Source organism: Lytechinus pictus, chromosome 7 (genome assembly GCF_037042905.1).
Source record: "Lytechinus pictus isolate F3 Inbred chromosome 7, Lp3.0, whole genome shotgun sequence".
NCBI lineage: Eukaryota > Metazoa > Echinodermata > Echinoidea > Temnopleuroida > Toxopneustidae > Lytechinus > Lytechinus pictus.
The window spans coordinates 47,001,779-47,029,624 of NC_087251.1; the positions used below are offsets into that span (position 1 = coordinate 47,001,779).

Consider the following 27,846-nt stretch of genomic DNA (forward strand, 5'->3'; position numbering starts at 1 on the left):
ACATCTAGTGGAGTGGATGACTAGGGCTGGTAAATATTTTGGCTAACCTTGGCATATTGAACTTGTGTTAAGGAAGTAATTACATATGTAGAGTGTAATAAGGGATATAAGAAAGTAGGGTTCACTTAAGTTATGTTCTTTTTAGGAGGATGGTTTTCACATTATGAGCGTAAGTTATAAGAGTTTTTTGATTGGAGGATGCAAAATGGATTCTTTTAATCAAGGACTTCCTCACATGAGGTTACAAAGTGAAAGTTTAACCAAGATCTATTCAGTATCTCTATACTAAAGACAATTTGCACATTTCATAATACATGCACGCAATTTACGCCAGTATAGTGACGTCTTTCATACACATTAATCCTGAGTGATTGCTTGACAACGGTATAATCAACAACTTACATCAAACACTGTTTCTATTTCGAAGTGATTACAAAACTCATTCAAACACGGTAGTTTTTTTGTGGGATTTTGTAGTTCTCTGCCTACAGATTAATATTTTTTCCCCCTGCAGTTGAGATTCACTTTCATAATATTTCTTAACCTTTTTCTTGCTCAATTGCAGTGTGTGGTATCTAGGTCGAAATTGCTGACCCACGAGGAAAGGTAGGTCTATCGTGATAATGAGCGTTGGTGGCATAAAAGTATGTGCATAAATCATAGGATAGCAACATATTTTCCTACCTGGCCATCAAAGAGTTTAGTTTAAAAACAAAACCATAATTCCTCCCACGACGAGGTGTTTACCATCATTCACGACATTGACAGCATTGAGAAAATATGTAATATGTAATTCAACTCTAAAAATATACTCAAAAAATTATTTTCCACATGAATAATTTGGGCACAAATGAGTTTGGAACACAATTCAAATCAGTTTGAACTGAACTAATCTACCATCAAACTTGACTCTTCCTCCCACTCAGATTGAATAGTCTCTGATCAAGAATTATCAATTTTTATGCTGTGATTTCCAAAAATATCAACTATTTACTTGCTACTTATACAGAGCTGCCATTCTTAGTCACCCCCCGGAATCAAAATGGCCGCCCTGAAAAGAGATTTTCCAACCCCTAAAATAATAATTTCCAAGGAAAAAAAAGGGAATATCAACACGAACCTTAAAAGCAGGCCTGCTGGCCTTTGGCACTTAATCAACATTACTGGTGGACATATGCACAACTAGAAAGCATGTACCAATTACACATACGGGGTATGTTACATTGCTAAAATGAGGAATGAAAAAAAGGGTATGTTTTGAGAAAAGAGGCAAAAATCAATGTAAAAGGGTAATAAGACTTCATGAAGTTTAATAATTTTGCATTTAAAAAATCTTTACCCCATATTGGTCTGGATATTCCAAAGGTATAAAATTCCTTGATTATAGGGTCCCATCTTATGAGGTTTACTTTTCATGGACTACAATGTACGCAGAAAACATGCAAATCCATTGATAGGGCATCATTCTGTCAAAAAAAAATTAAATTGTAGGGTTTGTGTTTGAAAAACCTGTGTTTATGAGTGTGTACAGCTATATAGGCAAGAGTGCCCCCCCCCCCCGATATATTGTGCATCATGTGTGAATGAAACCATGAACCGGAGGAGAGGGTCAAAGGTCATATCCTTACCTCTGTCAAGACCGTTTCTTGGGCACTTTTTTGAGGCATCCAGGAGGAGGAGGAGGACGAGACCAGATTGAAGTCATCCGATGGGATCTTGCTCCCATCCTCATCATCACCCTCGCAAGGAAATTGACCCTGGCTGCCGACGGCACTCTGTGGGACGGTAAACAGGGAAGAGCCAAGATCCAACCAAAGTCTTCGAAACAGATGCTTGTACCCCCCCCCCCCATTAACTAAACACACATTGTGAAATATGATGAAGCACTGGGGATGAATCAAAGTGAATAATAAAGGGAGTATCCGATGGTGATAAAAACTGTCGGAGAGAGGAAAAGCATCCTCAGTGAAAGAGTACTTAAAAGGGATAAAATTCAATAGTAAAAGCAGTCAACATTAAAAATTCAATAGTATAATTCTCGGGAAGTAACGGATACGAGCATGTTTGCTCCCCTCCTAGAACTATCTACAAACATGATTACAAAAATGCAGAATTATTCCATCGGTGATGTGCATTGAGCTAAGATGCATCTCCTGCAATTTTCAACTTTTAACAATTGTTAAATTTTTACAAGATTGACACTGAAATGCAAGTATTTTTATGCGTCACTAACATCACTTGCAAAGCTGGATTCATATACTGAAAGAAGTTATCTTTTAATTTTGAAAATCATGGAAAACGTTACCATTTGCCTTTAATAATGATGTGAAGTCTTTCTTTTTACCAAGTATTTGAAACTCCCAATAAACATCTAAACTAATGTGAAAATTTGAGAGAACCAACCTGAGAATGAAAATTCCTGTATTGACCGTTGGGCCTTTCACACAGCACCTTGAGGTGGTCAGATAATCGGTCGGTCAGTTCCATGCATGTATCGGCCTGAATGGAACAAAATATTAACATATATATCAACTCAATGGCTTGACTTTTCAGAACAAGATACAGCAAAATAAGTGAAATTACTTTTATCTATCAGCTTTAACATCATTGTTAACAAAATCGTCATAATTTACAGCACCATTATCATTATTTTCATCATCACCAAGACAATCATTATCATCATCATCTTCATCCTCCATCTCCTGATGTTTATCATTATCCTCCTCCTCATCACCAACACCACCACAGTCCTAGTACATACCTGCAAAGCATCGAAACACCTTCGTCTAAATGTATCATTTGCACTGTGGCTAATGATCTTATGGATAGATGATTTGATGGAAGGCACTGCAGATTTCATAATAGCTTCTCTCTGTAACAATGACAAAAAAAAATCAAGAATTGTTGTTAAAAAAACAAGTATTATCAAATACCCATGATAGGATATTCTATCCCTCTTATGAACATTCATGAGTGTGATAAACGATTGGTCAATTAGTGATCATGTGACAAAGTATAATTCCAATAGGAAAAACATCGCTGCAAATAGCTCTGTACAGTTTTCTTCCAGCTCCGTATATTTTTTGATATACTTTCATGGGGAGAACTGCGCATGCTCACGCTCGATATGTTCTCTCAACGTTAAAATGCGCATACTCCCTGACTTGACCGTATCATCGATCCAGATCTTGCTCAAATTATTTACCGACAATCTGAAAAGTCAGTGTAGAATTAGGTCTAGATTATCATGCGGGAAATATAATTCCATGACGGCAATTCATACAGGACACATAGATTAATGGTGAATTAGCCTACTATTAGGCGAGTCAAAGTCCAATACGAGTCTTAAAAATATGTTAGCCTGCGCAATTACAAAATTATCTTGAGACTGAGTGCAACTGCAGCGTACCTCTCATTAACTGCAGTCGGGTACCGCGCGCAGCCTACCCAGGGACTGGCTAGCATTAGCTCGACAGGCCTAAGACTACTTAGGAATAGGTCCGGCAACGTTAGAATTGGTCTAAATTGGTGGCAAATCAGCAAGGACTAGGTCTACAAGTTAAAGAGGGATAAAAAACAAATATATCAGGCGTTTCTTTCGAAAGCATAGTGGTAATTATTAATCTTTGGTTGGACTGGCAATGTAACTATTTTTCCCTCGGGAAAAATAGTGATTGCCAGTCTAACCTCGGATAATTCCCACTATACTTTCTCAAAGCCTGATATATTTGTATACTATATAAAGTGTTCAGTCAGAATAGTTTCAAAATAGTTTTTCAGAATGCTTCAATATTGTCAACTGGGTGATAGAACACCTGAAGCTCTTTTTTTTTCAAGAAAATTTCAGATTTTCTATCATTTTCTATGTTAAATCTGTTTATTGTACATATTGTTTTTTTTGTTTTATTCTCTCTCTCTTATTTCCTTTATTCCCTTCTTCCTTCTTTCAAATCATATTATTCTTCCTCTAATATATCTTCCCTTCTCTCTCCAATTACTAATATCAGTTCACCTATATTTTATCAGATTAGTTAGCACAATTGATATGTTCAATATAGTTAATATTGCATTATATGCTGTACAAATTTTGTAAGATTATTCATAATTCAGCAAGTTGACTGCAACAATTATTATTTCAATAAATACCATTATTAATATCATTAAGTCATCAGTGTTCTAGAAACATATACTTCTAGTGGTAAAATATGGTGCCACATTTTGCAACGAATAGAATAACATAATAAACAACAGATTATTTTTAGAGGTTAAAATGGGCTTAAAATGTCGCTGGAGCAAACATCTAGTCATTGTTCTCACACCTATTGACAGAGTCTATTTGTGATCTATATTTAAAACGGCAGAATAATGGCAATATTCTCATATTTCACGAGCAAGCCTAAAGGAGATGTGCTTGTCCATCAACAACTATTATCAAAATTGACAAAAGCATATTTCTCACAGTCATCCAAGAGGATATCTTACAATTTCCATCCTCATGATTGAAAAATAATTTACTTCCTCACCGAGTCTCTCTCTCTCTCCCTTTTCTCTCTCTGTAAAGAAATAATGAAGTTTCATAATTTCTTTTTTTTAAACAATTTTCTCAATTTGTTTTATCTCCAGGCAATGGGGTAAGTGACAACATCAACGGTACAGCTTTTAAAATAGAATTTAAAAAAATGTGGTCTTGCACCTAAATAAATCAGGTATTTGCTTGAAAATTGTTATATATTTGCATATCTATGATGATAACCCAGATAATGCATGTATTCACATGCACTTGGTCTTTTTTCTAAATATCTTCAAAGAACACTAAAGTTTATAACTGGTCTACTATGTATATCATATGTTCTATTACTGTCATTTTTTCCAAATCTAACTTGGTCGAATACCGCTTAGTCTAACTGTTGTTCTATCATTCTGTCACATGATCAATTGGTCAAGTTGCAACTTTATCTCCATAACGTATATCATCTTATCTAATGACTATTAAGTCTATTATCAGTATGTCTACTCCAGTGGACTTTAGAGGATATTGTTGTAGCCCTTGTTATATGTAAATGTAACTGTAAATGGTGTGGCGATTAGTAGACTAAAAAGGTTTTTAATAATCTGGTCATAGATGGGATCAGACCAAGTGGGAGGACACCAAACTGGCATTTTAGAATTGGAAATAATGCAGTAGATTTGGTCGGTCTGGGGTCAGTTTTGCCACTGTGACTGGGCATTAGGGTTGTGATAAGAGGTTTGGAAATATTGTAAGGATAAAGGCGACCGCACACCTTACGATTGGTCTGCGACTCAATTTTGGAATAAAACGTAGTAGAATTTGAAGCTAATATTGAGACTTGGAATATCTTACTGTGTAATGTTCGAAATCATCTTACAAATACCTATGTTCAAATCTGTGACTATGCTATCATCCTTCTTAGAATAAAAGCATATTTAATATCTAATCGTAATGACGTCATAGCAGTCGTACGATTGTCTACGATTTGAAACTTATTTGGCCTTTACTCCAAAATAAAGGCTTGCAATCTTTCAAAATGGTTATATTAGTATTCTTCCAATTAATTTTAACCTCAAATAAAATGATATGTTCCATTCACATTTTCAGAAAATGAGCAAAATGTGATTTGTTCCAAAATCGGATAGTGAACAGTTGTAAGGTGTGAGGTGGCCTTAAGGGAGTGTTTTGTTCGGCTAATATATGCATGTATATTTGGCATGGGAGCTTAACATGACAGAAAGGGTGCAAAGGTGGTACAAATCATGGAAAAGGCTACATTTCTAGAGTGTGATATTTTTGTTAAGAACAATTTCCCCCCATATTGGTCTGGGTTTTTCCTATGATCTGTGATTAGGGCTGGTGTTGCGTTTTGGCTAATAACATTCATGCTTGCATGGAAGCTTTGGTCATTGAAGCAAATGTCAGAGAATCACCGATGCCATCACAAGATTGCAAGAAACCTCAGACCGATGATTACTTCCTCCCATTGTTAATGGGTCCCCGAGGAGATAGGGGGCAGTGCAATCGCTAATTAGTCGAGGGCTTCAATTGTCTTGTTCCTCCTGACACAACCCACACCAAGAGCATGCCATGGGATCAAGAGGAAGCTGGTCTCATTGCCCCTCCCATCCCCAGAGAATTCCCCCTTCCTCTTTAGATTCTCCGAGGGATGCTTCAACTGTCAATCAGAGTGATGGATTCTGATTGTTGCATAATTAAAAGCATCTTAATTGCAATGTTGTCCTTCGTGGAAAGTATATTTTATGCTCATCTTCATCATCATTAAACCTTATCATCATTAAAGTAACGGTTGAATTTCACACCACATCAGGTTATAATCTCCTAGCAAGTCATTATTTTGGTATACTTCTCACTTTGATCATTTGTATCTCCTTCCTTTCTACGGTAATTCAATTGATGCAGTTCATATGATATCAACTATGTAATTGTATACAATTCTGGGGGCTGTTTCATAAAGCTGTTCGTAAGTTAAAAGCGACTTTAAGAACGACTGGTGATCCTTTCTTGTGGTAAATGATATTCACCATTTAATGTTCATTGGTAATTATTTAGCGCATAAGAAAGGATCACCAGTCGTTCTTAAAGTCGCTCTTAACTTACGAACAGCTTTATGAAACACCCACCTGGTCACTTAATCTTCAGCCCTTGAAGGTGGGCTGAATTTGAAACTCAATATCGTGATTCGGGGCCCTGTCTTACAAAGATTTGCAATGATTAAAATCAATCTCAACTTGCTATTGATCCAAATTTATTCAGTTAGGAGATGGTAGTTTCAAATCAATTGCAAATTGAGTTTGATTTGAATCTATCATATCACTATGTAAGACAGGGCTCTGATCAGTTTTATTTCCGGGTAAACTTATATCACATGGTAAAAATTAATTTTGTGTCAACACTTTGCTACTCCATTTCTCAAGAGAGAAAGAGAAAGAGAAAGAGAAAGGGAGAGAAAGAGAAAGAAACATAAAGGGGGGGGGGTAGGAATTAGGATGAGGTGAAACAGGGAATAGGAAGAATTGACTCACACAACTTGGCAACATATTATTACAGGGTGGGGGGGGGGGCAAAACAAACTTTGCGAATGTATATATTGGAGAGCAATTTACCATCACACATCACAAACACACGATATCCAACAAACAACCAGACCACAATAATAGCCAAATACAAACAAAAGGCAGTCGTCAACAGCACTCGCTGCAGACCAGTTGCAAATGTAGGATAACTTGATTATGCATGATCGTAATCCCACCGCTGCCACCGCGCGAGCCCAGTCTACAATGATACATCGGAAGTTATGATTGTCAGGTCAGGAAACAGGAAGCAAACTGCCTGCCAATATCTTGGGATTCATATAACCTTGGCATTACACAGGACCCGTCAGCATCCTTCATCTCATCATGACCACAGAGAGAGATAGAGACAGAGTGAGGTTAAAAAAGGGATGAAAAATTGTCAGTCATAGATAAAAAATTGCCGAAATCCTCCAAAGTTTTCGAGATAGAAAATTGCCCTGCCTTTATTGATTTCCAGCTCTGTCTTCATGCGCGAACGCCGCCTAATCAGTCTCAGGATATGGATCAATTGCATCGCACTTGCACTTGAGAGAGAAATAAGGATCCCTAATTTTATCTCTATTACTGAGATTGCAGCTTAACTCATGGTACTTTAGTCCTGTCGAGATCCGCCGGCAGGGCATTGAAAGCATCCGTTCTACAGCTTGTCACCTCGAGCTGGTTAAAAAAAAACCTAACCCGATAGAAGGTTATCTGCTCATTTCCATTATCTCTGATCAACTCACATCTTTTCTGGCCGGTCGAGATGAGCCGAGGAGCTTGGCCAACGTGTCATGGATAATCTTCTGGATCCTGGAGAGTTGTTGGGTGCAGATGTGAGGAAACTCCTGCCGCACCCGATTCAAGAGATCTTGAGAGGAGGAGGAGGAGGAACCCATGTAAAGTGGAAAAGAAAGTGAAAGATAAACATACATAGAAAGGGGAACAAGACACAAGAAACAAGACAAACTTGTAAACCCAAGCATGTTGATATCACTTTATCTATATTGCTTTTCTTACTGGTGCCATTCTTCAATTTCCATTGGCAATTTATGTTAATAAAACAAGGACTCGTGACAAACAGTCAAATTTCCAAAAGAAAATAGATCTAAGAAAACATAACAAATAGTCACCACTCCAACAAATAAGAACAAAACCTTATTGATGGTGATGTTAGCCGGATTAATTTTTTAAAAATAAGACGAAAGAAAACTACTAGGCAAAAGGAAATACAAATCCTGACATAAAAGTTGATTGCAACCAGTAGAGTGAAATTGAACTAGAAATTTGACGTGTCCAAAGGACTCAGATGCCCCCGCTTAACACGATCAGAAATTCATTCAATATGATTGAATGCATACAAATTTAGACCTTTGAACCAACTTGCATATATAATGAGCTGTGACCTTTGACCTGCGGACTCCGAATTCGAACTGAGTCTGTATTTTGGTATCATCTACCTACACACCCAATTTTTAAAAATCTGTTGAATATTTCATAAGTTATGTGGAAACCAACTTGCATATTTAATGAACTGTGACCTTTGACCTGCAGACTCCAAATTCGAACATGGCTTGTATTTTGGTCTCATTTACCTACACACCAAAATTTTTCAAAATCCATTAAATATTTTTCAAGTTATTGCGTGGAAACCAATTTGCATATCTAATGAGCTGAGACCTTTGACCTGCAGAGTCCAAATTTGAACTTAGTCTGTATTTTGGCGTTATCTACCTACACACCAAATTTTTAAAAAATCTATCAAATATTTTTCGAGTTATTGCGCGGAAACCAAGTGGGGGGACGGACGGACAGGGGCTACGTTTAATGCCCCCTCGGACTTCGTCTGCAGGGGCATAATAACCCAAATGGGATAAAATGTTTACAGATATTGCATGAATCTTTAGGTTAGAGAGATAATAGCCTTAAAACACATTTTCTGAGCAAAAGGTAAAATGATATAAAATACAATAATATAAAATACAAGTAACAAATGTGAGCAATTAATGAAATTGCACACAACCTTATTCATTGATTCATACACCCGTGTAAACTCTAACTTTAGGGGTTTTTTGTGTGTAACTTGTTCGATTTGACACATGTTCATTGAAATGAAATACATAACAGGATCATGCAAAAAAATTAATTTGCTATTTCAGGGGAAACTTTTCACAACACATTGCTTTATATCTGCATCACTGGATAAGCTTTAACATTAAAATGAATAGAGATTTTCCTGGGCTGTTTTGAGCATTTCAGGGGACCTGATCAGGATGAATATCCACTTGATGCTCCTGTCACAGTCACACCAACGAAACTGACTCCAAACCAATCAAAACCATTACACTATTTCAGCTGGGTTACCATTGGTTGGTTTGAAGTACATTTCATTGGTGTAACTGACTCCAAACCAATCAAAACCATTACACTATTTCAGCTGGGTGATCATTGGTTGGTCTGAAGTACATTTCATTGGTGTAACTGACTCCAAACCAATCAAAACCATTACACTATTTCAGCTGGGTTACCATTGGTTGGTTTGAAGTACATTTCATTGGTGTAACTGACTCCAAACCAATCAAAACCATTACACTATTTCAGCTGGGTGACCATTGGTTGGTTTGAAGTACATTTCATTGGTGTAACTGACTCCAAACCAATCAAAACCATTACACTATTTCAGCTGGGTTACCATTGGTTGGTTTGAAGTACATTTCATTGGTGTAACTGACTCCAAACCAATCAAAACCATTACACTATTTCAGCTGGGTAACCATTGGTTGGTTTGAAGTACATTTCATTGGTGTAACTGACTCCAAACCAATCAAAACCATTACACTATTTCAGCTGGGTGACCATTGGTTGGTTTGAAGTACATTTCATTGGTGTAACTGACTCCAAACCAATCAAAACCATTACACTATTTCAGCTGGGTGACCATTGGTTGGTTTGAAGTACATTTCATTGGTGTAACTGACTCCAAACCAATCAAAACCATTACACTATTTCAGCTGGGTAACCATTGGTTGGTTTGAAGTACATTTCATTGGTGTAACTGACTCCAAACCAATCAAAACCATTACACTATTTCAGCTGGGTGACCATTGGTTGGTTTGAAGTACATTTCATTGGTGTAACTGACTCCAAACCAATCAAAACCATTACACTATTTCAGCTGGGTGACCATTGGTTGGTTTGAAGTATGTTTCATTGGTGTAACTGAAGCATAACAGGAGCTCACCTAGCCTGTCCTGAACAGTCATTGTAGATCCCTTGAAGTTCTCCTTGAAGAGCAGGATCAGATGGATGATATGGAGAGGTTCGCTGGTGTTGGTACGGCCATAGAAAGTGGTTTGGAGGTCCACTTTGAAGCAATCTACACACACAGAACAAAAATTAATATCATTATGGATAATATTTTTCAGGAACAACTCTTTTTCCCTACAAGGGTATTCCACACTGAAATTAATAAATTTTTCGAACTTGAAATGCTCAAAATCTTATTTTCAAACTGGTACAGCAAAAGAGACTTGAAGGTCTAAGCAAATCAGACAAGAGAAAAAAATGGTTGAATAAATTAACAGGAAAAATGCAAACTAGGTTTATTTGCAGGAACAAATCCTTTTATCTAAAGGGATTGTTTGTATACAATTAAAACTTAAGTCATTTGAAACTGAGAAAATAAAAAGAAAAAATTAAGAGGTTTAATAAAATATTTGATAATTTTGATTTTGTGATATTACATATACTGTTGCGCAACACAATGTGCACTGCGAATTTATGTGAAATTCTACAAATTCCTGTTACCTTATCATGGCTCATAGCAAATGGATCCGTCTTTTTAATGAAGGCTTCAATATTTCTCATTACTTTAAGGTGTTGACTTTGAATAAATAGTATCTGAAGCTATAAAAAGTTGGAAGTGTCAGGTATTTCCTCCTTAACAAGAAAGAGCTAAAAGTTGTTTTCTACAAATCTTTTTTGGGTCAAAGAACGCTTACTTTCTAAAGATGTCTACAATAAAAACAAGAGATGGTATCATATTGACTTTCCCTTTTTCATGAATTTAAATGAAAAAAAAAGATGTGATAAGAGATATATAATAAAAGGGGCAATAGATTGACCATTTATCAATTCATTGCTACACTTGAAAATAAAATATTGATATCTTGTTTTAAGCAATGACCTTCATTAATTATGATGGGGAAAAAAATAAAATGGTGAAGAAGAACTACAAAATTTTGTTTTTCTCAAGATGACTACAGATGCAAAACAAGTGAAGACAATCACATAGACTTCCAATTTTTTAACAAATTAAAATGAAAATATGATTAAGAGGTATATAAAGAGGCATAACGGTTAAAAAATAATTTCTTTACTGTTAAACCCAAGAATAAAAATGTACCTCTAGTCTTAATAAATAAGTTCCTTTATGTTTGTTGGATCAATTAAATGTCGCTATATCAAACTAGTTCAATTGGCCTAAAATGAACTTGATTTACATCCATGAAATCAAGTCGAATCACATAAAAAGGGGTCAAAGACATGTATTACAAAAGATGTTGAGCAAATTGGACTGATTTAGAACACAAAATGCAAGGGAATGACCAGTTAATCCTCAAGAAGACGTAGGGTACCCTAAAATAGTGTCACCAAGATCTTTCTAGTTTCATGGAGGTCACACACTTGGCAAAGAAATCTTTTGCTTCATGGGACAAGACTGGTCAATGTATCCTAGCCAGGATATGCATCTGTCTTTCAACTCAAGAGGGGGTTTTATGTCATCGGGGAAACTTTCATTAAATAAATTACACTCTGGTTCTCTTTGTCTCTCCCTCTCTCTCATTTTCTGAATTCACAAATCAAGATCTCTTTGCACTCTATCATCCACTCTCGACTCTTCTCCAAACGGACATCCAACTGTTGGAATGCTTCATCAGAAATCACTGCGTAGATAATGAATGTTAATGGCCGATCCCTGATCACCCTGGCTCATGACCTAGATAGGAAACTCCTGTTAACTCGCTTGAGAGTTTCACCGAGAGGGTTCGCACCAGCTAAGGCCTGTTTGTTACCAAGGGATTTGGCTCAACCGCACCGTTATGCACATCAAGCCACGCATCCACGGACGAGACCGGCAGTGACCTCGGGTGGGCTTAAGCTTGATCCACGTCCAACGGCAATCTCAAGATTTGCTTAAATAAATTAACAGAGGTGTTCCTCCCCGACAGTTTTAGCTGTGAAGAAAATTGGATGTGCTGTCCTTTACTTGGAAGTTGTGTTTTCCGACAGCGAGGGGGTACACCCAGGCCACATGGCCGCACTTTTCAAGGCGAGGGAAGGCAATACTGTGGTTTCTTTATTGGGAGCCAATGCTGTCCAACTAATTAACAACCGAGAGGTTTGTGGCTCTTCCTCTCGTCAAGAAGGAAGATGTTTCCTCTGTTTCTAAACATCTTCCAAGTCAATGCACTGCGGCATGTCCAAGATGATTTACAGAATGGGGTCACCAACCCTTGAAACACAGCCAGAGCAGCGCTTCATTAAAAGATTTGTCACTGATTTTCACCAACTTATTTGCTCTCAAACAATAACATTAAAGGATTTCCAGTAGCTTATAACAATATTCAGTGAAAATCATCATTTGGTTCATGAAATGTTTCCCATTACAATGAGATATAAAGATGTTTAAATGAATGCGCTTTCCTTTAAACAGATTTAATGCTTTTCATATTTGACAGATGTTTAGATATTGTCTTTAAATACAAAAGAAGTGTTACTGAATGACTGAATACTTCTATCTTATGGCAACAACAATGTATATATTTTTTTAAAGATCACTTAATAAAAAAAAAATGCAAACAAAATAGTACTGCATGGTTTGTTTTTTGTTTAAAGGACAAGTCAACCCCAACAAAAAGTTGATTTGAATAAAAAGAGAAAAATCCAACAAACATAACACTGAAAATTTCATCAAAATCGGATGTAAAATAAGAAAGTTATGATATTTTAAAGTTTCGCTTAATTTCACAAAACAGTTATATGCACATCCTGGTCAGTATGCAAATGAGGAGACTGATGACATCATCCACTCACTATTTCTTTTATATTTTATCATGTGAAATATGATATATTCTAATTTTCTGCTCATTGCCAAGTGAAACAACGATTAATTCCTCCCTGAACATGTGGAATTAACATTGTTTAATACTATATGGATCAGTCAAGTTGGTCCTTATTGTCGAATCTGTAAAAAAATGAAATATTGTATAATGAAAAAAAAAGAAAAAAAAAGAAATAGTGAGTGATGGACATCATCGACTGAGTCACCTACTTATGCATATCACTGTTTTGTGAAAAATAAGCAAAACTTTAAAATGTCATAACTTTCTTATTTTACATCCGATTTTGATGAAATTTTCAGCGTTATGCTAGTTTGATTTTTCTCTACTTATTAAAATCAACATTTTTCTGGGGTGGACTTGACCTTTAATGAAAATAGGACATTACTGGCTCTCTCATTTGCATATCACTTTTGACTTTGTCACATTTTCATTGACTTTCAATAAAATGTTCACAGCTTTACCATCTGGAGTACTTTCAATATTCAAGTAAACTCATAATTTGGATGGTCTTGGCCACTTCATGCAGTAAGTGTGAAGACATTCAAAATCTGAACATACAAGTTATGAATACTTTACTTAAAAAAATGACTGAAAAAAGAGAGGAGAAAATGTGGTGGAAACGGCAGATCACTACCAGAGCCAAAAATTTACCTTTAAAAATCCCTTCACATTCTTTTTATTTTGGATCGCTAGGATACTGTGACCATGACTTTTACTTTGCAGCCAGTGAGCCTGTAAACACGTCTGGCATTGATCAATGGCAAGCTACGTGTTGAATCATCGCATACAACATTCTGTTTCTTGCAAAAGAGTCCATCAAAACATATTAACACTGACGTGTGGAAGCAAGGGGTCGGAATTGACTCCCCGTTTTCTACTTTTCTGCTATTTCTACTCCAATGTTTGTCTCACTTTGTCCCCATTTTCTTACAGTACCCCTCCCCCCGGCCTCTCTGTTATATGGCCCTTTATTCCTGTTGTTATTAAAATTCTTTTTCTACATATTCATCTTATTAAACTTCCCTCTTATGCCCTAGTCACAAACTGACTGATAGTATTACATTGTAAATAACATATTTAGATTTGGTCAGTTTGGAGTCAGTTTCGTTGGTATGACCGTCATGACAGCAGTAAAGCTACATGTTGGTGTTACAGTCTCACCCCATGAAACTGACTCCAAACCGACTGTGATGGTATGTCATTGGAAAAACATATTAGATTTGGTCAGTTTGGAGTCAGTTTCGCCAGTGCGACTATGGCATTAGTCTCCATTTACCATGTTTGAAATCAATCCTCCCTCCCCCACTTGCTCTGCCATATCTTGTTTACCCTCCGTAACAATTCCTCTCTTCTTAAATTTATCTTCCCATCCTTACACCTGCTTCTAATTAATATTCATGTAGCATTTTAAACTTATTTCTAGAAAGCAAAACCCTTCTCATGTTCTTTGCCATTTCCCATTCTCCATCTCTCTCTTGTATGCGTCTGTTTTTTCTTTTTATCTACATCCCTCCCTCTTGTTAACATCCATTTTAGTCTATCCTTTACCACTTATTAATATTTCAGAAGTATAATTATTTCTTTTTAATAATGCATGTATCATTTTTGCCAATCATACATTACATGTTATTTCTATATCCCCACTCTCTTTCTCTCTCTTCCTCTCCTTTTCTATTACATCCCCCCTCTCTATATTTCCCTCCACTTTTTCAAATTCATCTTCCACCTTGTCTGAAACTGGGTTTATGGTTGCCAGGCAACAGTCATGCATTTGAGGCATATTTTCTCAGATCATCTGGTGAAAATTGGAGTAATCAGCAGCCATGATTTGCATTTTTGTGACACCCATGATTGAGAATTGAGAGAATGAGAATTGAGAATTGATTTTATTCTGTCCATTTAGGAAAATATTCTTGTTGGCATTTACATATACACAGAAATATACAAAATCAAAGCGTAAAGATAAATTCTACAGAATATATATACAATCACACATATTTGAAGAAAAATACATAATACAAAATAATTTCAATCAAATCGGTAACATTTTACTCTTAATCATCGTTATTATTAATATAATTATCATTATTATTATTATCAATCTTATTATTATCATTATGATTATTATTATTAATTGTATTATTATTATTATTGTTATTGTCATTGTTATTATCATTATTATTATTATTATTATTATTATTATTACTATTATTATTATTATTAATATTGTTTCTATTATTACAATTATCAATAATCAATCATTACTATTATCATTATCATTATTACAGGATATACAGAAAAAAAACATACAAAGAAATACAACAAACTACATACAGTCATACAAATAAGGGGAAAATACATAATATAAAATAATTTCACTCAAAATCGGTACAACTTTGCTCTTAATTATTGTTATTGTTATTTATTTTCAATATCATTATTATCATTGTCATTATCGTTATTATTAATATTATTATTACTATTATCATTAATATAATTTTCCTATCATTATTAATTATTATTATTATTATTATTATTATTAATTATCATTATCATCATTATCATTCATCATTATTATCATAATCATCATTATAAATAGACAATTGCTCATTCAATGCTTTCATTTCAGTCGATAGTATCAGGGTAATATTAGTAAATTGTATACATGTGTAAGAATATAGTAGGTGACTGACGAAGTGGCAAGATTACAGGCTTGATTGAAGTTGTTCGTTGTATTTTCGAATGGAGAGCGGCACAAAAGAATGAAGGAAACGCGATGTTCGAGCCCTCATTGATCTATACCGCCTTCCAGATCGCATTTGAATATAACATGAGTGGAGGGGGTGGTCCTTATTTTGTATGATCTGTGAGGCCTATGATCTATGATCATGAATTAGTAAAATATTCAAGAGAGCCGAATGGATTCCAAATTAAATTGCTGGATGTTATTAAAGCAGATTTATCATGATAATCAAGTGCAGTAACGAAATGAGAGTTATACTGAAAAAAAAAATGTTCATGACTTGCACATTTTCATGAGCGAAAACCATTGGTTTTAATCGCAAAATTTGCCCATTTTCGTGAAGCTTCTGCAATTAACTGTATACTTTTGAAAAGAACTTAGCATTGAGAATGTATAATAAGAGAATGTTGTTCAAAATGAACAAGTTCACTCATTTGATAAAAAGAAGGAAAAATATACACTTAAAATTCAAAGTACTTTCTCCCAAGATATCAATCATACATAAAATCAAGGGCATGCTGGATGGATCATGGCAGACCTGCCAACCTCTGGGAATGAAAAACTGTATTCTGTGATTAAAAAAACTGTATTTTTCCCAAAAAAAGTGTATTTCATAATAAAATGCTTGGTGCACTCGCTCATCGCGGCGCTCAAGCTGCATGCAAGCTAAAATGCGCACTGCTCTTGCAGATAAAAAAAAAACATTAAAACATGTGTATATCTTCACCCTGGTTTGAACAAAATGATTGAAAAAAAAAAACAAGTTACCTGAAATTACATTGATCTAATAACCATATTTGTGCACGTTTTATGAAATAGAGACATATAGAGAGTATTTTTCTCAATAAATTACGATTTAGTTAAAAAAAAAACAACAACATATTTTTCAAAGAAAAAACGTACTGCCGTATTTTGGTTGCAAAAACGTACTAAATACGGCTAAAACGTACTGGTTGGCAGGTCTGTCATGGCCATTTCAATATTATGCAATACAATATTGATCTAGAATAGACAGCTACAAGCAGTTTGTGGTAATAACTGGTCCAATTCCTTCGGGGCCAGTCAAATATACTGCTGTACAAATGCATGACCCAAAAAACCATGTTTAATGGGGTGTTTTTTCAGTTTTGAACGAGGGCCGCGCATGCACTCGTTAAGGGTATAAAAACACCGATTTAAAAAAAAAAGGTGGTTTTGAAAGACTGGTCAGTGGTCAATCGCGGGGTCAAACTTTTTTTTAGGGTATGTTTTTTTCCAAAACTTTTTTTTTAAAGACTAGCCAAAAGTGTTTAGGTTATGTTTTTTACCCATGAATATAGTTTTGTCTATTTAAGCTTATTGTAAGCAAGCATAACTTGTTTAGGGGTCATATTCTGGCAACAACTTAAGGGGCCAAAATGTGCAAATGAAGCCCGCGAAAAACTTGTTTAGGGGGTTATTTTGCACAAGGAGAAAAACTCATTTAGGGGGTTTTGGTTTGGTTTGGTTTATTCATGATAAAAATATATAAATATAAACAAAATATACATTGTAAGATCAAAGAAGCAAATCATAACATAAATAATGAATATAATACAACATAAAACATATACATATCGTAGGGATGACTTTTTCAGATGGGCTAAAAATAATATAGCCCATCTGTGTTCTTCCCCGAGGTCCCTGGAAATAAATATCTTAAATTAACATTACAATTTCAATGACAACTTCAAATTAATATAAAGAGATATAAAAGTTAAGGTGCATGAACTTGCAGTGCAAGCTCAGATACCCCCCCCCACCCACCCATGAAATCATCATTACACAGTTCTGATATTTTCTAGGATTTCTCTTTTATAGGTTGAAAAGTTGTTTAATTTTTGTATGTAAAGAGGTAGATTGTTGTATCATTTACCACAACGATATATGAATGTACGCTTACAATTTTCAGTCTTTGGTTTAGGCATTATAACTCGATTTCCTTTTCTTGTGGGGTACCTCAATGTCTTAAAATTCATTTTTTCTTTTAAATAGGCAGGAGACATATTTATATAATAAACAATAAGTATGGAAAGTTTGACGTTGTTGAAGAATATTCAATGTTTGAAAATAATTTGGTCTTGCATGTGTAGAGCAATATATTTGACTGGCCCCCAGGGGTCCAATTACACCCATGTTCCTTCCCAGACGTATCTTAATTATCGACCATTTGTCAAAAAATTGTGTAAGTTAGATTAGGTGGTTTCAAACCGCCTCGATCACAAGAATCCCCGTTAAATTACGAGAACATTTTTAGGCTAAAAAATACCCATTACTTATTCCTGCATTCACACCGCCACGAAACATACCTTTCGGGATAAATTCCTGAAGTTAGGAGCATGCGCAGTATGGTCTAATAAGCAGGCAAGGCGCGAGATTCAAAACCACTAGCCCCGCAGCCACTCACTGCGCCCGCGCCCAACGACACGCTGGGCTAAATGTTCCCGTAAATTGCTTTCATATTGCCAAAATACCTGCGACCTTGGAAAAATCCCCGCGAAAGTTCTCGTAATTTTGACAGGTACCTACTATTTAGCGGGTATTTTCTTTCGGGGAAATTACGCGTAGTTTGCTTTCACAATACCAAAATACCTGGTATTTACTGATCGGGGTAAATTTCCCGATCAGAGAATACCTGGAACTGACGAACTTCGAGGCGGTCTAAAACCACCTAATGTCTCCTGGGTCTTCATCTGGGGAGTGTTTCATAAAAAGTTTTGCAAGTGATTTTTCACTGACTAATTTGCTCTAAGCCAATCGGATGCAAGGATTTGCAGTGGCTTATACAACAATAGTCAGTGAAAATCACTGAGTGTTTGTTTCATGAAATGCTCCCCTACTTTATCAATTATCTTGGGTGCATACAATACTGTATGTGCTGCACATTGATGGCATATTCCGGATATGTGTTGTTATATTTTCCTTCTTTTAATTAGAGTTCTTAGAACACATCTTTTAATCTAATTTGGGATTAATTGACATAATAATTCTGCGGCCATTTGAAAGGATATCCTCTGAAGCTCTGCAAGTGCAATTTTTTAATTAAAAACACAATACCAAGATATCATAGTGAATGAAATCTGAACTAAAAAAAGTAATAATAAAAATAATTAATTAAATTCTTATAAAAAAATATGACAAAAATAACAAATTACTGCAGTGCATCAGTCAATTATGGTCAAGCCAATAAAAGAATAGCTGAATATCTTATATATTGTACATAAATTCTATCAATTTTGTCTTCAAAGAGAGTTTACGTCAGGAGATAACTATTTTATATTGAATGACATGCATCATGTAGAGGATCCATTCTTATGCACATTTATCACTATGATGTCAGCATGAATAAAGACCCAAAGTCCAGATTGTTGTTTCAAGGCCCTGGTGGATGTTTCATAAAGCTGTTCGTAAGTTAAGAGCGACTTTAAGAACGACTGGTGATCCTTTCTTGTGGTAAATGGTATATTCGTTGGTGATGGTTTAGCGCGTAAGAAAGGATCACCAGTCGTTCTTAAAGTCGCTCTTAACTTACGTACAGCTTTATGAAACGGCCCCCTGGTGCCTTTGGAATAACCCCCCCCCTCCACTTCCTCCTCTCCCCTACACCCATCCCCTACCCGGCTGTGGCATTGTTGCTCAATCTACTTGGTGAATTACGGAAGCAACCACTAAGAATGAACCTTTCATGGGCTGCGTTTATGCGACCTCAAGCCAGAATCATGATTCAAAACACAAATATGAATCACAATGACAAAGAATCAGCGTTCAGACGACCTTCATTTTAAAGCTGTTTTTCCTCGGATTCGGACCGATCCAGTGCGCATCACAGTGCGCAGTTTGACAGAGGAAGTTAGGTTAACTTTTTTCGCACGTGTTTTGGCTCTCGAAAAATCAATCCTGTGCCTTCCGAATTCAGTCTATTATACCACAATTTGTTTACTTATCATTCTTCTTGTCGGTTTATCGAAAATTGTGTGCGGATGTAAATTTTAGCGTAGATCCAATTTCATATTGACACTTGTTAACTCAACAACAATTGATATCATTGTCTGTTCAGTTAGTTCATTTACTAGTTCACTTGAAGTTGAAGACATGACCAAAAAAAAGATGAAAAGAAGTGGACGATGCGATGCCCAACACAGAATGCATGCATATCATATTATGTATAAATACACTGAGCACAGCGCGTCTTGAGCTTGGCAAGTTAGAGTCAAACCTAAAGTAGCCCGACACAATGACGTCATAGAATCATGATTGTAATCACGATATCGTTTATTCGAACATTTTCGTACGTGATTATGCAGAAACGTCTTTCCAAACGCCCCTTTTTTCGTGTTTCATGTTTGTGATTCTAATCATGATTATATTCAATTTCGACTTAACGCAATCGTGATTCTGCAGAATCATGATTTGAATCATGATTCTAGGGTAAAAAAGTGGCGGATAAACGCACCCATGGTTTACCTACAGCAATCAAGAAAGACCTAACGCCCAGACTGTTGTGCCAAGGCCCTGGTGCCTTATGGCACTCACCTACATTGGTGGTACTGTAATGTGCCGCTTGGATGACCCCCTTTTTCAGACCTAATTTTCAGTTCTCTAGATACTGAAAATGACAAAAGTTCCTTTCAGAAGCCGCCCCGCTCACGAAACATCTCAGTTCCCAAGCCGAGCCAAAATTGTCCGGCACGAGCACTGCATGCGAGAGCTGCATGCACGGTATGGCTTCACAACTCCCTTCACGAGCAGCTCCATGCATAGGTCCAATCTGGACTACTCCATGCACCGCGCGCTAGCACCCACTATACATGCACATTGCCAGCATGCACCGTACCGTGATCCTGTTTCGTAGACCGTTTTTCACACTGCCCAGTATCTATTTAGTTCCCAAGACCCCATATTTTACCCTTTTGGTCTGTTCCTTAGACCCCCATTTCAGGGTTTTGTGTGGCACACCCCAATCAAAATATAATTTGATTGCCCCCCCCCCCCCTCTTCTACATCCATCTCCTACCCTGTTGTGGCATTGTTGCTCAATCTACCTGGTGAATTTCAGAAGCAACCATTATTTAAAAAAAAAAAATATGGTTTGGCTAACACCCCTGCTGTAGCATTACCAATACTTTACAAATTTACAATCTTCATCATTTCAACAACTTTTCCAGAGCTATGCAAAGATATATTCTAAAGATGCCCCTCTTTATTCATAATGATAGAGCATAAATTTTGATAAATGACCCCTTCCTTTTTCATCAACTATTTTAGATGTTTGCAATCTTTTACTGACCTTGCACATTGGAAGAATCGATACACATTGATATAAAAATTGAAAATTTCAATATCATGATCATCTAGTGTGTACCCAAATGGTCTATCTACATTGTAAATTTACGAAGTCAAGTATTACAACACTCAACCATTCTGCATTTATCAACCAATCTGAAAAGAATATTAAAATCAACTGCTTTTTTGTGCCCAGTGCAGAAATCCACACTATGTCTCCCTTCATAACGAGAACTAGGCTACCAGAAGAAGATGATAATTTCAAAAGCGAAACAGGTAAGATGACGTTCAAAACCTCATTTATAGTAATATACTAATCTTTAATCAGAGGATCAGTGCTTTACCGGCAAGTAAATCTTCATAAAGATCACATTTTCTATTAAAGATAAAGCACAAAGGAGGGTTATGAGCCAATCTTCTTGAAGTAGGTCACTGCAAACAAACTTTCTGTCTTAGAGCATGAATGTCACTGCAAAGAAGCTTCCACCCTTGTGCACCCCTAACATAACAAGGTGCGTAATACTACCTTAGGGACCGCGCACTGGAGGTGTCCGAGGTGAGACACTCGTGAACAATTTGATGACATCATCAAGAACTTTAACAGAAATTGATGATTTCTGGCACATCGAATCTCTGAAGTCATTGCTCACAAGCTTTTCCCTTTTCAAGGTAGTCACAGGCCCTTACCACACTCAATGCTGATGGAAATTCCTATGGGTTGTGCACTAAGTGCCCTTGACAGAATGCCTAGCCCCATCTACCCACAATAATGTCAGTAATAATGACTTCAAAATGTGTCACAGCAAAGCACCATACCGCATACCCCTCTTTGAAGATGTTAAGAAGTACCTTCCCAAATACTCTTGACAAGCATCACGATGTAGTGGTTCTGACTCTCGCCTGTCAATCGGAGGGTTGGGGGTTTGAACCCTAATTCGGGCAGTAATAAAGCAAGACATTCTTCCACAATGGCTGCATTAGACCAAGGAGAGGTGAATTTAATCCTTAAGTGCTTATATGGCAGCTACATGTAAGCAACAGCTGGAATATGTTAAGCGCAGTACCCTCCCTACATAAATGGACCTATTTTTCCATGTAAATCATGATCTATTACTATAAAAAAATTGTAGAATGAAATAGAGCTATCACCAATTGCAATGGATAGTGCTTTACAAGCATTTAGAAGCCCTTATCATTCGAAATACTAAGGCAGCTAGGTGCTGAAATGATCATCCAAACAAAAAAAATTATGCAAGATTGCATAACCCCATATAGCAGAGCTGCCAAACTGAGGTACACTATTTTATAAGCTGAAAACCAGTATTTTGGTGATGAAAACACTACATGTATTTTCAAAGAAATACCATAGGACAATACATTAAAGGTAAATTCCAGTTTTGGGAACGATCTCAAAATTACTTTTTACAGAATTTAATATAATGATCACCAAAGCGTCTGTTTGTATGAATAAAAAATATGTGCCAAAGGATTCTGGAAGAAATTGTGTAATTGCTGAGAAATAAGCAAAATAAGCGCGGATTCGGTCACTTCCGTCGGGTCTTTATTCCAGCAATAATAATACACTGTCCCACGTGTGCTTATCTGTGTTGGCGATCTTCAGTGTGATCGTTTTTTAGCTAGATATTATGATTTTACAAAGTTCAGTTTATGTAACTGTACCAGATCTAGATCCACGATGATATATTAATACTTTGCCTTGGTTTTACAGACTTTCTCACGAAATCAGTGTTTTACTGCAACTACGTTCATTTAGCTTTAAACTGAAACTTCAGAAATCAGTATTTGGCATGAAACCATCTGTATTTATCTCGTTTTTCAGTAATAATTACTGAAAATCAGTACTATACGTGGTAGCTCTGTAAACACAAGCAGATATTCTACCACGATGTCACCTATTAAAGCACCTGTTTGTCTGACTTTTTGTGGGATTAAACCAAATGCAATCACACAAGAAGGGCAGTGGGGGTGGATAGGAAGTGGAATTAAAACACTTGCACATTGCTATATCGGGCCTCCGTGTTGGTGCTCACATTCACTGGAATGAAAATAGATGGGGGAGAATATCAAAAGAGGGCATGATTTGCCTGACAAAGTAGAGGAAAAGTTTGAAAGTTCAACTAAGCTATGAAAGTTCACCCTCATTTTATTAGATTAGTAAGCTTTGTAAAGCTCACTATCAGAATATGCATGATATGGAAGTTGTAATAATATTCAACTAAATATGTGAGGATGACTGAGTAATCGACTAACAATTACAAAATTGCATGCATAATTACATATTAAGTTATTAAGTATAAGTACATATTAAGGTATGCATAATTACATAAAGGTATACATAAAATTTACAAGGGTATGCAAAATTACATCAATATAAGTTTTTAAGTGACCTTTCAATTATTCAAAGAATCAAATCAGCGAAAGGGATAATCATAAAACCTTTATCAGAAAGTGTAGGTTCATTTACACACCTGACTATGTGTTTTCCCCCCTTTTTTTTTTTTGGGGGGGGCCTACTATTGAGCTCACAAGCCCCAAAAGCTACATTGTATTAAAGTTAACATCAGACCCAATGGAAATTTCAGGGACACTTTTTCAAGTTTTCAAGGGCTCTTTAAAGGCATTTCGGGGGCGAAGTCGCCCAAAGCCCCCATGTAATTTTGTCACTGATACACAGCCTATGAGGGCTATACCTTTAGTTTTTTGTTTCAGATACATAAAAAAACCTCATAGTTTTGATTGTGAGTGAGTGGAGATCCCCACCCTGCTATGTTTTCTCCTTCATGTTTTGGAGGGATGCTGATTCATACGCTGCTAACGGAAGAACAGTGATGCACCGGGGGGAATCCACAGAGGCATTCTGCTTTTATGGATGGATATCCTCTTCCTATCACTCCCCGTTCCCTTCTCTCCCTCTCCCCTGCCATCTATCATCTCTCTATAGGATTGCCTTGTTCTTCCTCTCTCTCCCTCTTTTATTTTTCATGTGTCATCCCTTGCTCTCCCCCTCTCTCCTCTTACTTCTTTCTATCTCATTTTCAGATATTGACAAAATTGTTACCAATCGTTCATATCATATCTGGCATATATTTTCTTTGTCTAATATCAAGTCACTTCGGAAAATCCCCCGTTTTTATAGGCATGTGTACCTCTCACTTCCCTACTCTCATTTTTTTCAAACCTAAAAAATTTCCTTCCATATTATGTGGCATACATGTGCTTTTTCTGTTTTTCTTTCACCCTCTCTCTTCCTCTATATTTACTTCTCTAGTTTTTTTTACTTCTCAGTTTTGTCTTTATCTTGTTCCATCTTTCATATCATATGTGGCACATATTTACTTTGTTCTTATATCACTTCTGAAGAAAGAGAAGCATCCTCTCCCCTTTTTTTTTCTTTCTCTCATCTTCATTTTCATTTGTCTGTCTCTGTCTCTTCCCATCGATACAGCCATCTCCCAAGTTCATGTGTAATAAAACCGATTCTCACTCTCTTTTCCTGTTCACCTCTCAGCAGACTAAGCACTCTATCCTGTTGATATTATTCAAACCAGATGCTTGAAAAGTGTACTTGAATCATCCTACTTTCATCATCATCTTCTTTGTCACTACGTTGAATGAATTGAATCGATCTGAACCAAGTTGAAATGGAAAAATTATTACATATAATCATATGTTGAATTGCAACTCTCCACCCGGGTGTAGTAAATGAGTTGATTGAATGCTTGAGCACCTAATCAATGAAGTCGTGCTAAACCCAGGGTGATATTTTGCAGCACTTAGAACCATAAAAGCACTATTTGTTGCATATTATCATTACATGGATCGTTGTGATGGAATTTCATTTACACGCAACATCAGGGAAAAACAATCAAATGTTTTTCATAATAACCATGAAAAACCAATGATACCAATCTTTACTGAGACAATTACTATATTCATTCCATTTCAACTTGGATGTTGGATCTTAGACATTCTGGTATTAAGTTAACCATCACTCTACCACAAAGCAATCTCACTAACTAAATCAAATTTATTGGATCTTTAATTTATAATTCAATTCAATTCAATTCACTTTATTCACATCCATTAAAAAGGTACAATATACAACATATAATATTACATGAACAATAACAACAATCAATACATAAACAAATCAATATAATGAAAAATATAAAGAGTAGAACCAACATGCAGTGGATGTAGGGGAGTAGCAAAGGCCAAAGACCTATCGAGGCCAATCCTCCTTGGTTCTGCGCATTGGTTAAAGAAAACAAATTAATGGTGATTAAACAGTTATATGTACTGCAAAAAACATCAACATAAACAAACAAACAAAAACATTAAAAAAACAAAGAAAAAAAAACACAAGGCTCCATTTTATTTAAAAACTGATGGAGAATTGGCAAGATATGATTTATATTTACGTTTAAAAGTCAATAAAGATATCTTTTAAGAAAGGTGAAGTGATGATGTCAAAACTTTGTGCTACATCTTAATCCAGATTCTATAATGTATCAAGAGGTAAATTGTCACTTGGTCTCAACCACTTTTCCTACATTCTATCTGGTCTCATCCTACATGATCTAACCCTATTTCATCTATAAAACTGTTTGTATAATTGCCATTTATACCTTGGTCACATTTGCTCTACGGCGGCCGTACGGTGAGTCGAAAACAGCCGTTTTAATAATTTTCATTCAAACCACCTATATTGTACAAAAATGTTAAAACGTCTGTTTTCGACTCGCCGTACGGCCACCGTAGAACAAATGTGACCAAGGTATTAGCAGTTACCACTATGTCTCATTTCCTTTGAAGCTATTCCCATTTTGTTTAACACCGCTAATTCTACATGATTAGATGAACTTGAACCAAACTGAAAAATCTATTTGACCAATAATAGCAGTAACAGTGAAAAATGAATGCTACATTTATATATATTGCTTTGTACAAATGCTTTCAAGTGCCGTAAAAAGTAGACCAAGTGGGTTTATAGCTATGATGGTGTTAGATAATCTGAGAATCAGACCGTCTTCTAGTAGATCATTTGGATACAAACCAAACAAGTCACTCCACGTCCTTGTCTCCATGTGTCCAGTATCCACTCATAATTAGAGAAATATGAATGGATTTGAAGCAAACATCTTGGAGTACATCATGAAACACTCCATCCTCTCGGAAGGGAGAGCAAATTAAGGAAATGCCACTGACATTCGGGGAGAGCCACTCTGGCAACATTTGAATTAGTCTACTTACCTCTGGTTGGTGGGCCCGGGGATCCAGGCCCCGCCCCCATCTCTCCGCCCGCCGCCGGGGCTAAGCCCAATTCTTTCCACTTGACAAGATGCTTTAGATTAAGCCAAGTCTCCATCGGGCTGGAGGCAGGATGAGCTAATGGGAAACTTCCCGGCCCGTACACGCTGAGGTATTTTTGTGATTAAGGGAAATGAAGGAGGGTAATTGGATGGAGGAAAAAAAAAACAATGTGAAGTATAGAGGAATTCTGTGGAGAATTCAAGCAAAGTGAAATAATATTTGGGCATGACTCTCTATCAAGGCAACAACTCAATAATTCAGAGTAATAAATGTTTGGCTCCCTATCATTTAAATAGATTTTGTTTTCAACTTTCACTAGCCACTGAAATTTGATAAGCTAGTGGGCAAGTTCACCATATTTGTAACTGTATACATAGTCTGTGAGTTATAAACCTAATTGAATTGTTGTATTGAATCATTTAACTAAATGAATAAATCAAACAGATGAATTAAAAAAATGAATCAAAGTAAAATGAATTTCTGATTGTTAAACTAGAAAAAATCAATATGACATAAACAATGGGGAAAAAATGTACTAAGACCTCTTAAAAATGTTTGACCATGATCCTACTACTATATAGGTATACAAACAAAACTACTGTGAAGGCGCAAACTTTTGAGTATATACATAGCATGGTAATAGAATAAAAAGAAAAAAATATGCAAAATTCATATTTTTTAAAGCAAATATATTTATCTTTACTTTCTGTTTAAATAAAAGAAACTTGATAGGCCAAAAATTCAATCACTTGAAAATTTTTATGATTTTTTTTCTCTAAAAAATCTCTGATCTTATTTCATCTATATCTTATAACATTCTCTCTCATTGCCAAACTGAAATGTGTGCATTACAACTTGTCAAAGTTGAATCTGCTGCTGGATCTAGCTTTGACGTAGAAAAATATCATACTTACATAATAACAAACAAGTAATAATCAGAGAGAGAGAGAGCAAATTGAATGTTTTCAGCATTAACAATTTTTTTTTCTTTATATTATGCCTCCACGGTGCAAAGTTGATTGCATATTTGAACTAATAATTCAAGTGTAAAGAGAAATAAAAATATTCAAACTCATTTATTCACATATTTTATAGGTAAATAAAATCAACAAGTAAAATGAACTGAACATTTTTAATTTCAAGTATAATTTCAAAGTCTAAATATATCACACTCACGTCAACCAGTTATTTTCTAATATATTCTATCTTGCACCTTCATGAAAGAGAAAACATAACTAATCATGATTCAATTTTCTT

At 35.9% G+C, this 27,846-nt stretch overlaps 2 protein-coding genes across 3 annotated transcripts in view; both read right to left on the reverse strand.

The window, feature by feature from the left end:
- LOC129264120 (uncharacterized protein DDB_G0271670-like) overlaps nt 1-26,569 on the reverse strand; it is a 41,629-nt gene extending 15,060 nt beyond the window's left edge. Inside the window, exons 1-6 of the mRNA XM_054901984.2 lie at nt 26,530-26,569; nt 10,328-10,462; nt 7,833-7,957; nt 2,762-2,872; nt 2,404-2,499; nt 1,629-1,775 (exon numbers count right to left, since the gene is read on the reverse strand). Of these exons, the coding sequence (XP_054757959.2) occupies nt 1,629-1,775; nt 2,404-2,499; nt 2,762-2,872; nt 7,833-7,957; nt 10,328-10,462; nt 26,530-26,569 (654 nt within the window). The remainder of the gene's footprint in view (nt 1-1,628; nt 1,776-2,403; nt 2,500-2,761; nt 2,873-7,832; nt 7,958-10,327; nt 10,463-26,529) is intronic.
- Nucleotides 24,257-27,846, reverse strand: part of LOC129265668 (uncharacterized) — a 34,837-nt gene continuing 31,247 nt past the window's right edge. The window contains exons 11-12 of one of the 2 annotated variants that reach the window (XR_010294256.1): nt 26,530-26,698; nt 24,303-25,523 (exon numbers count right to left, since the gene is read on the reverse strand). The gene's annotated coding sequence lies outside the window, so the exon portion shown is untranslated. Of the gene's footprint in view, nt 26,699-27,846 lie in introns of both variants that reach the window. The other variant, XR_010294255.1, reaches the window with a different exon arrangement.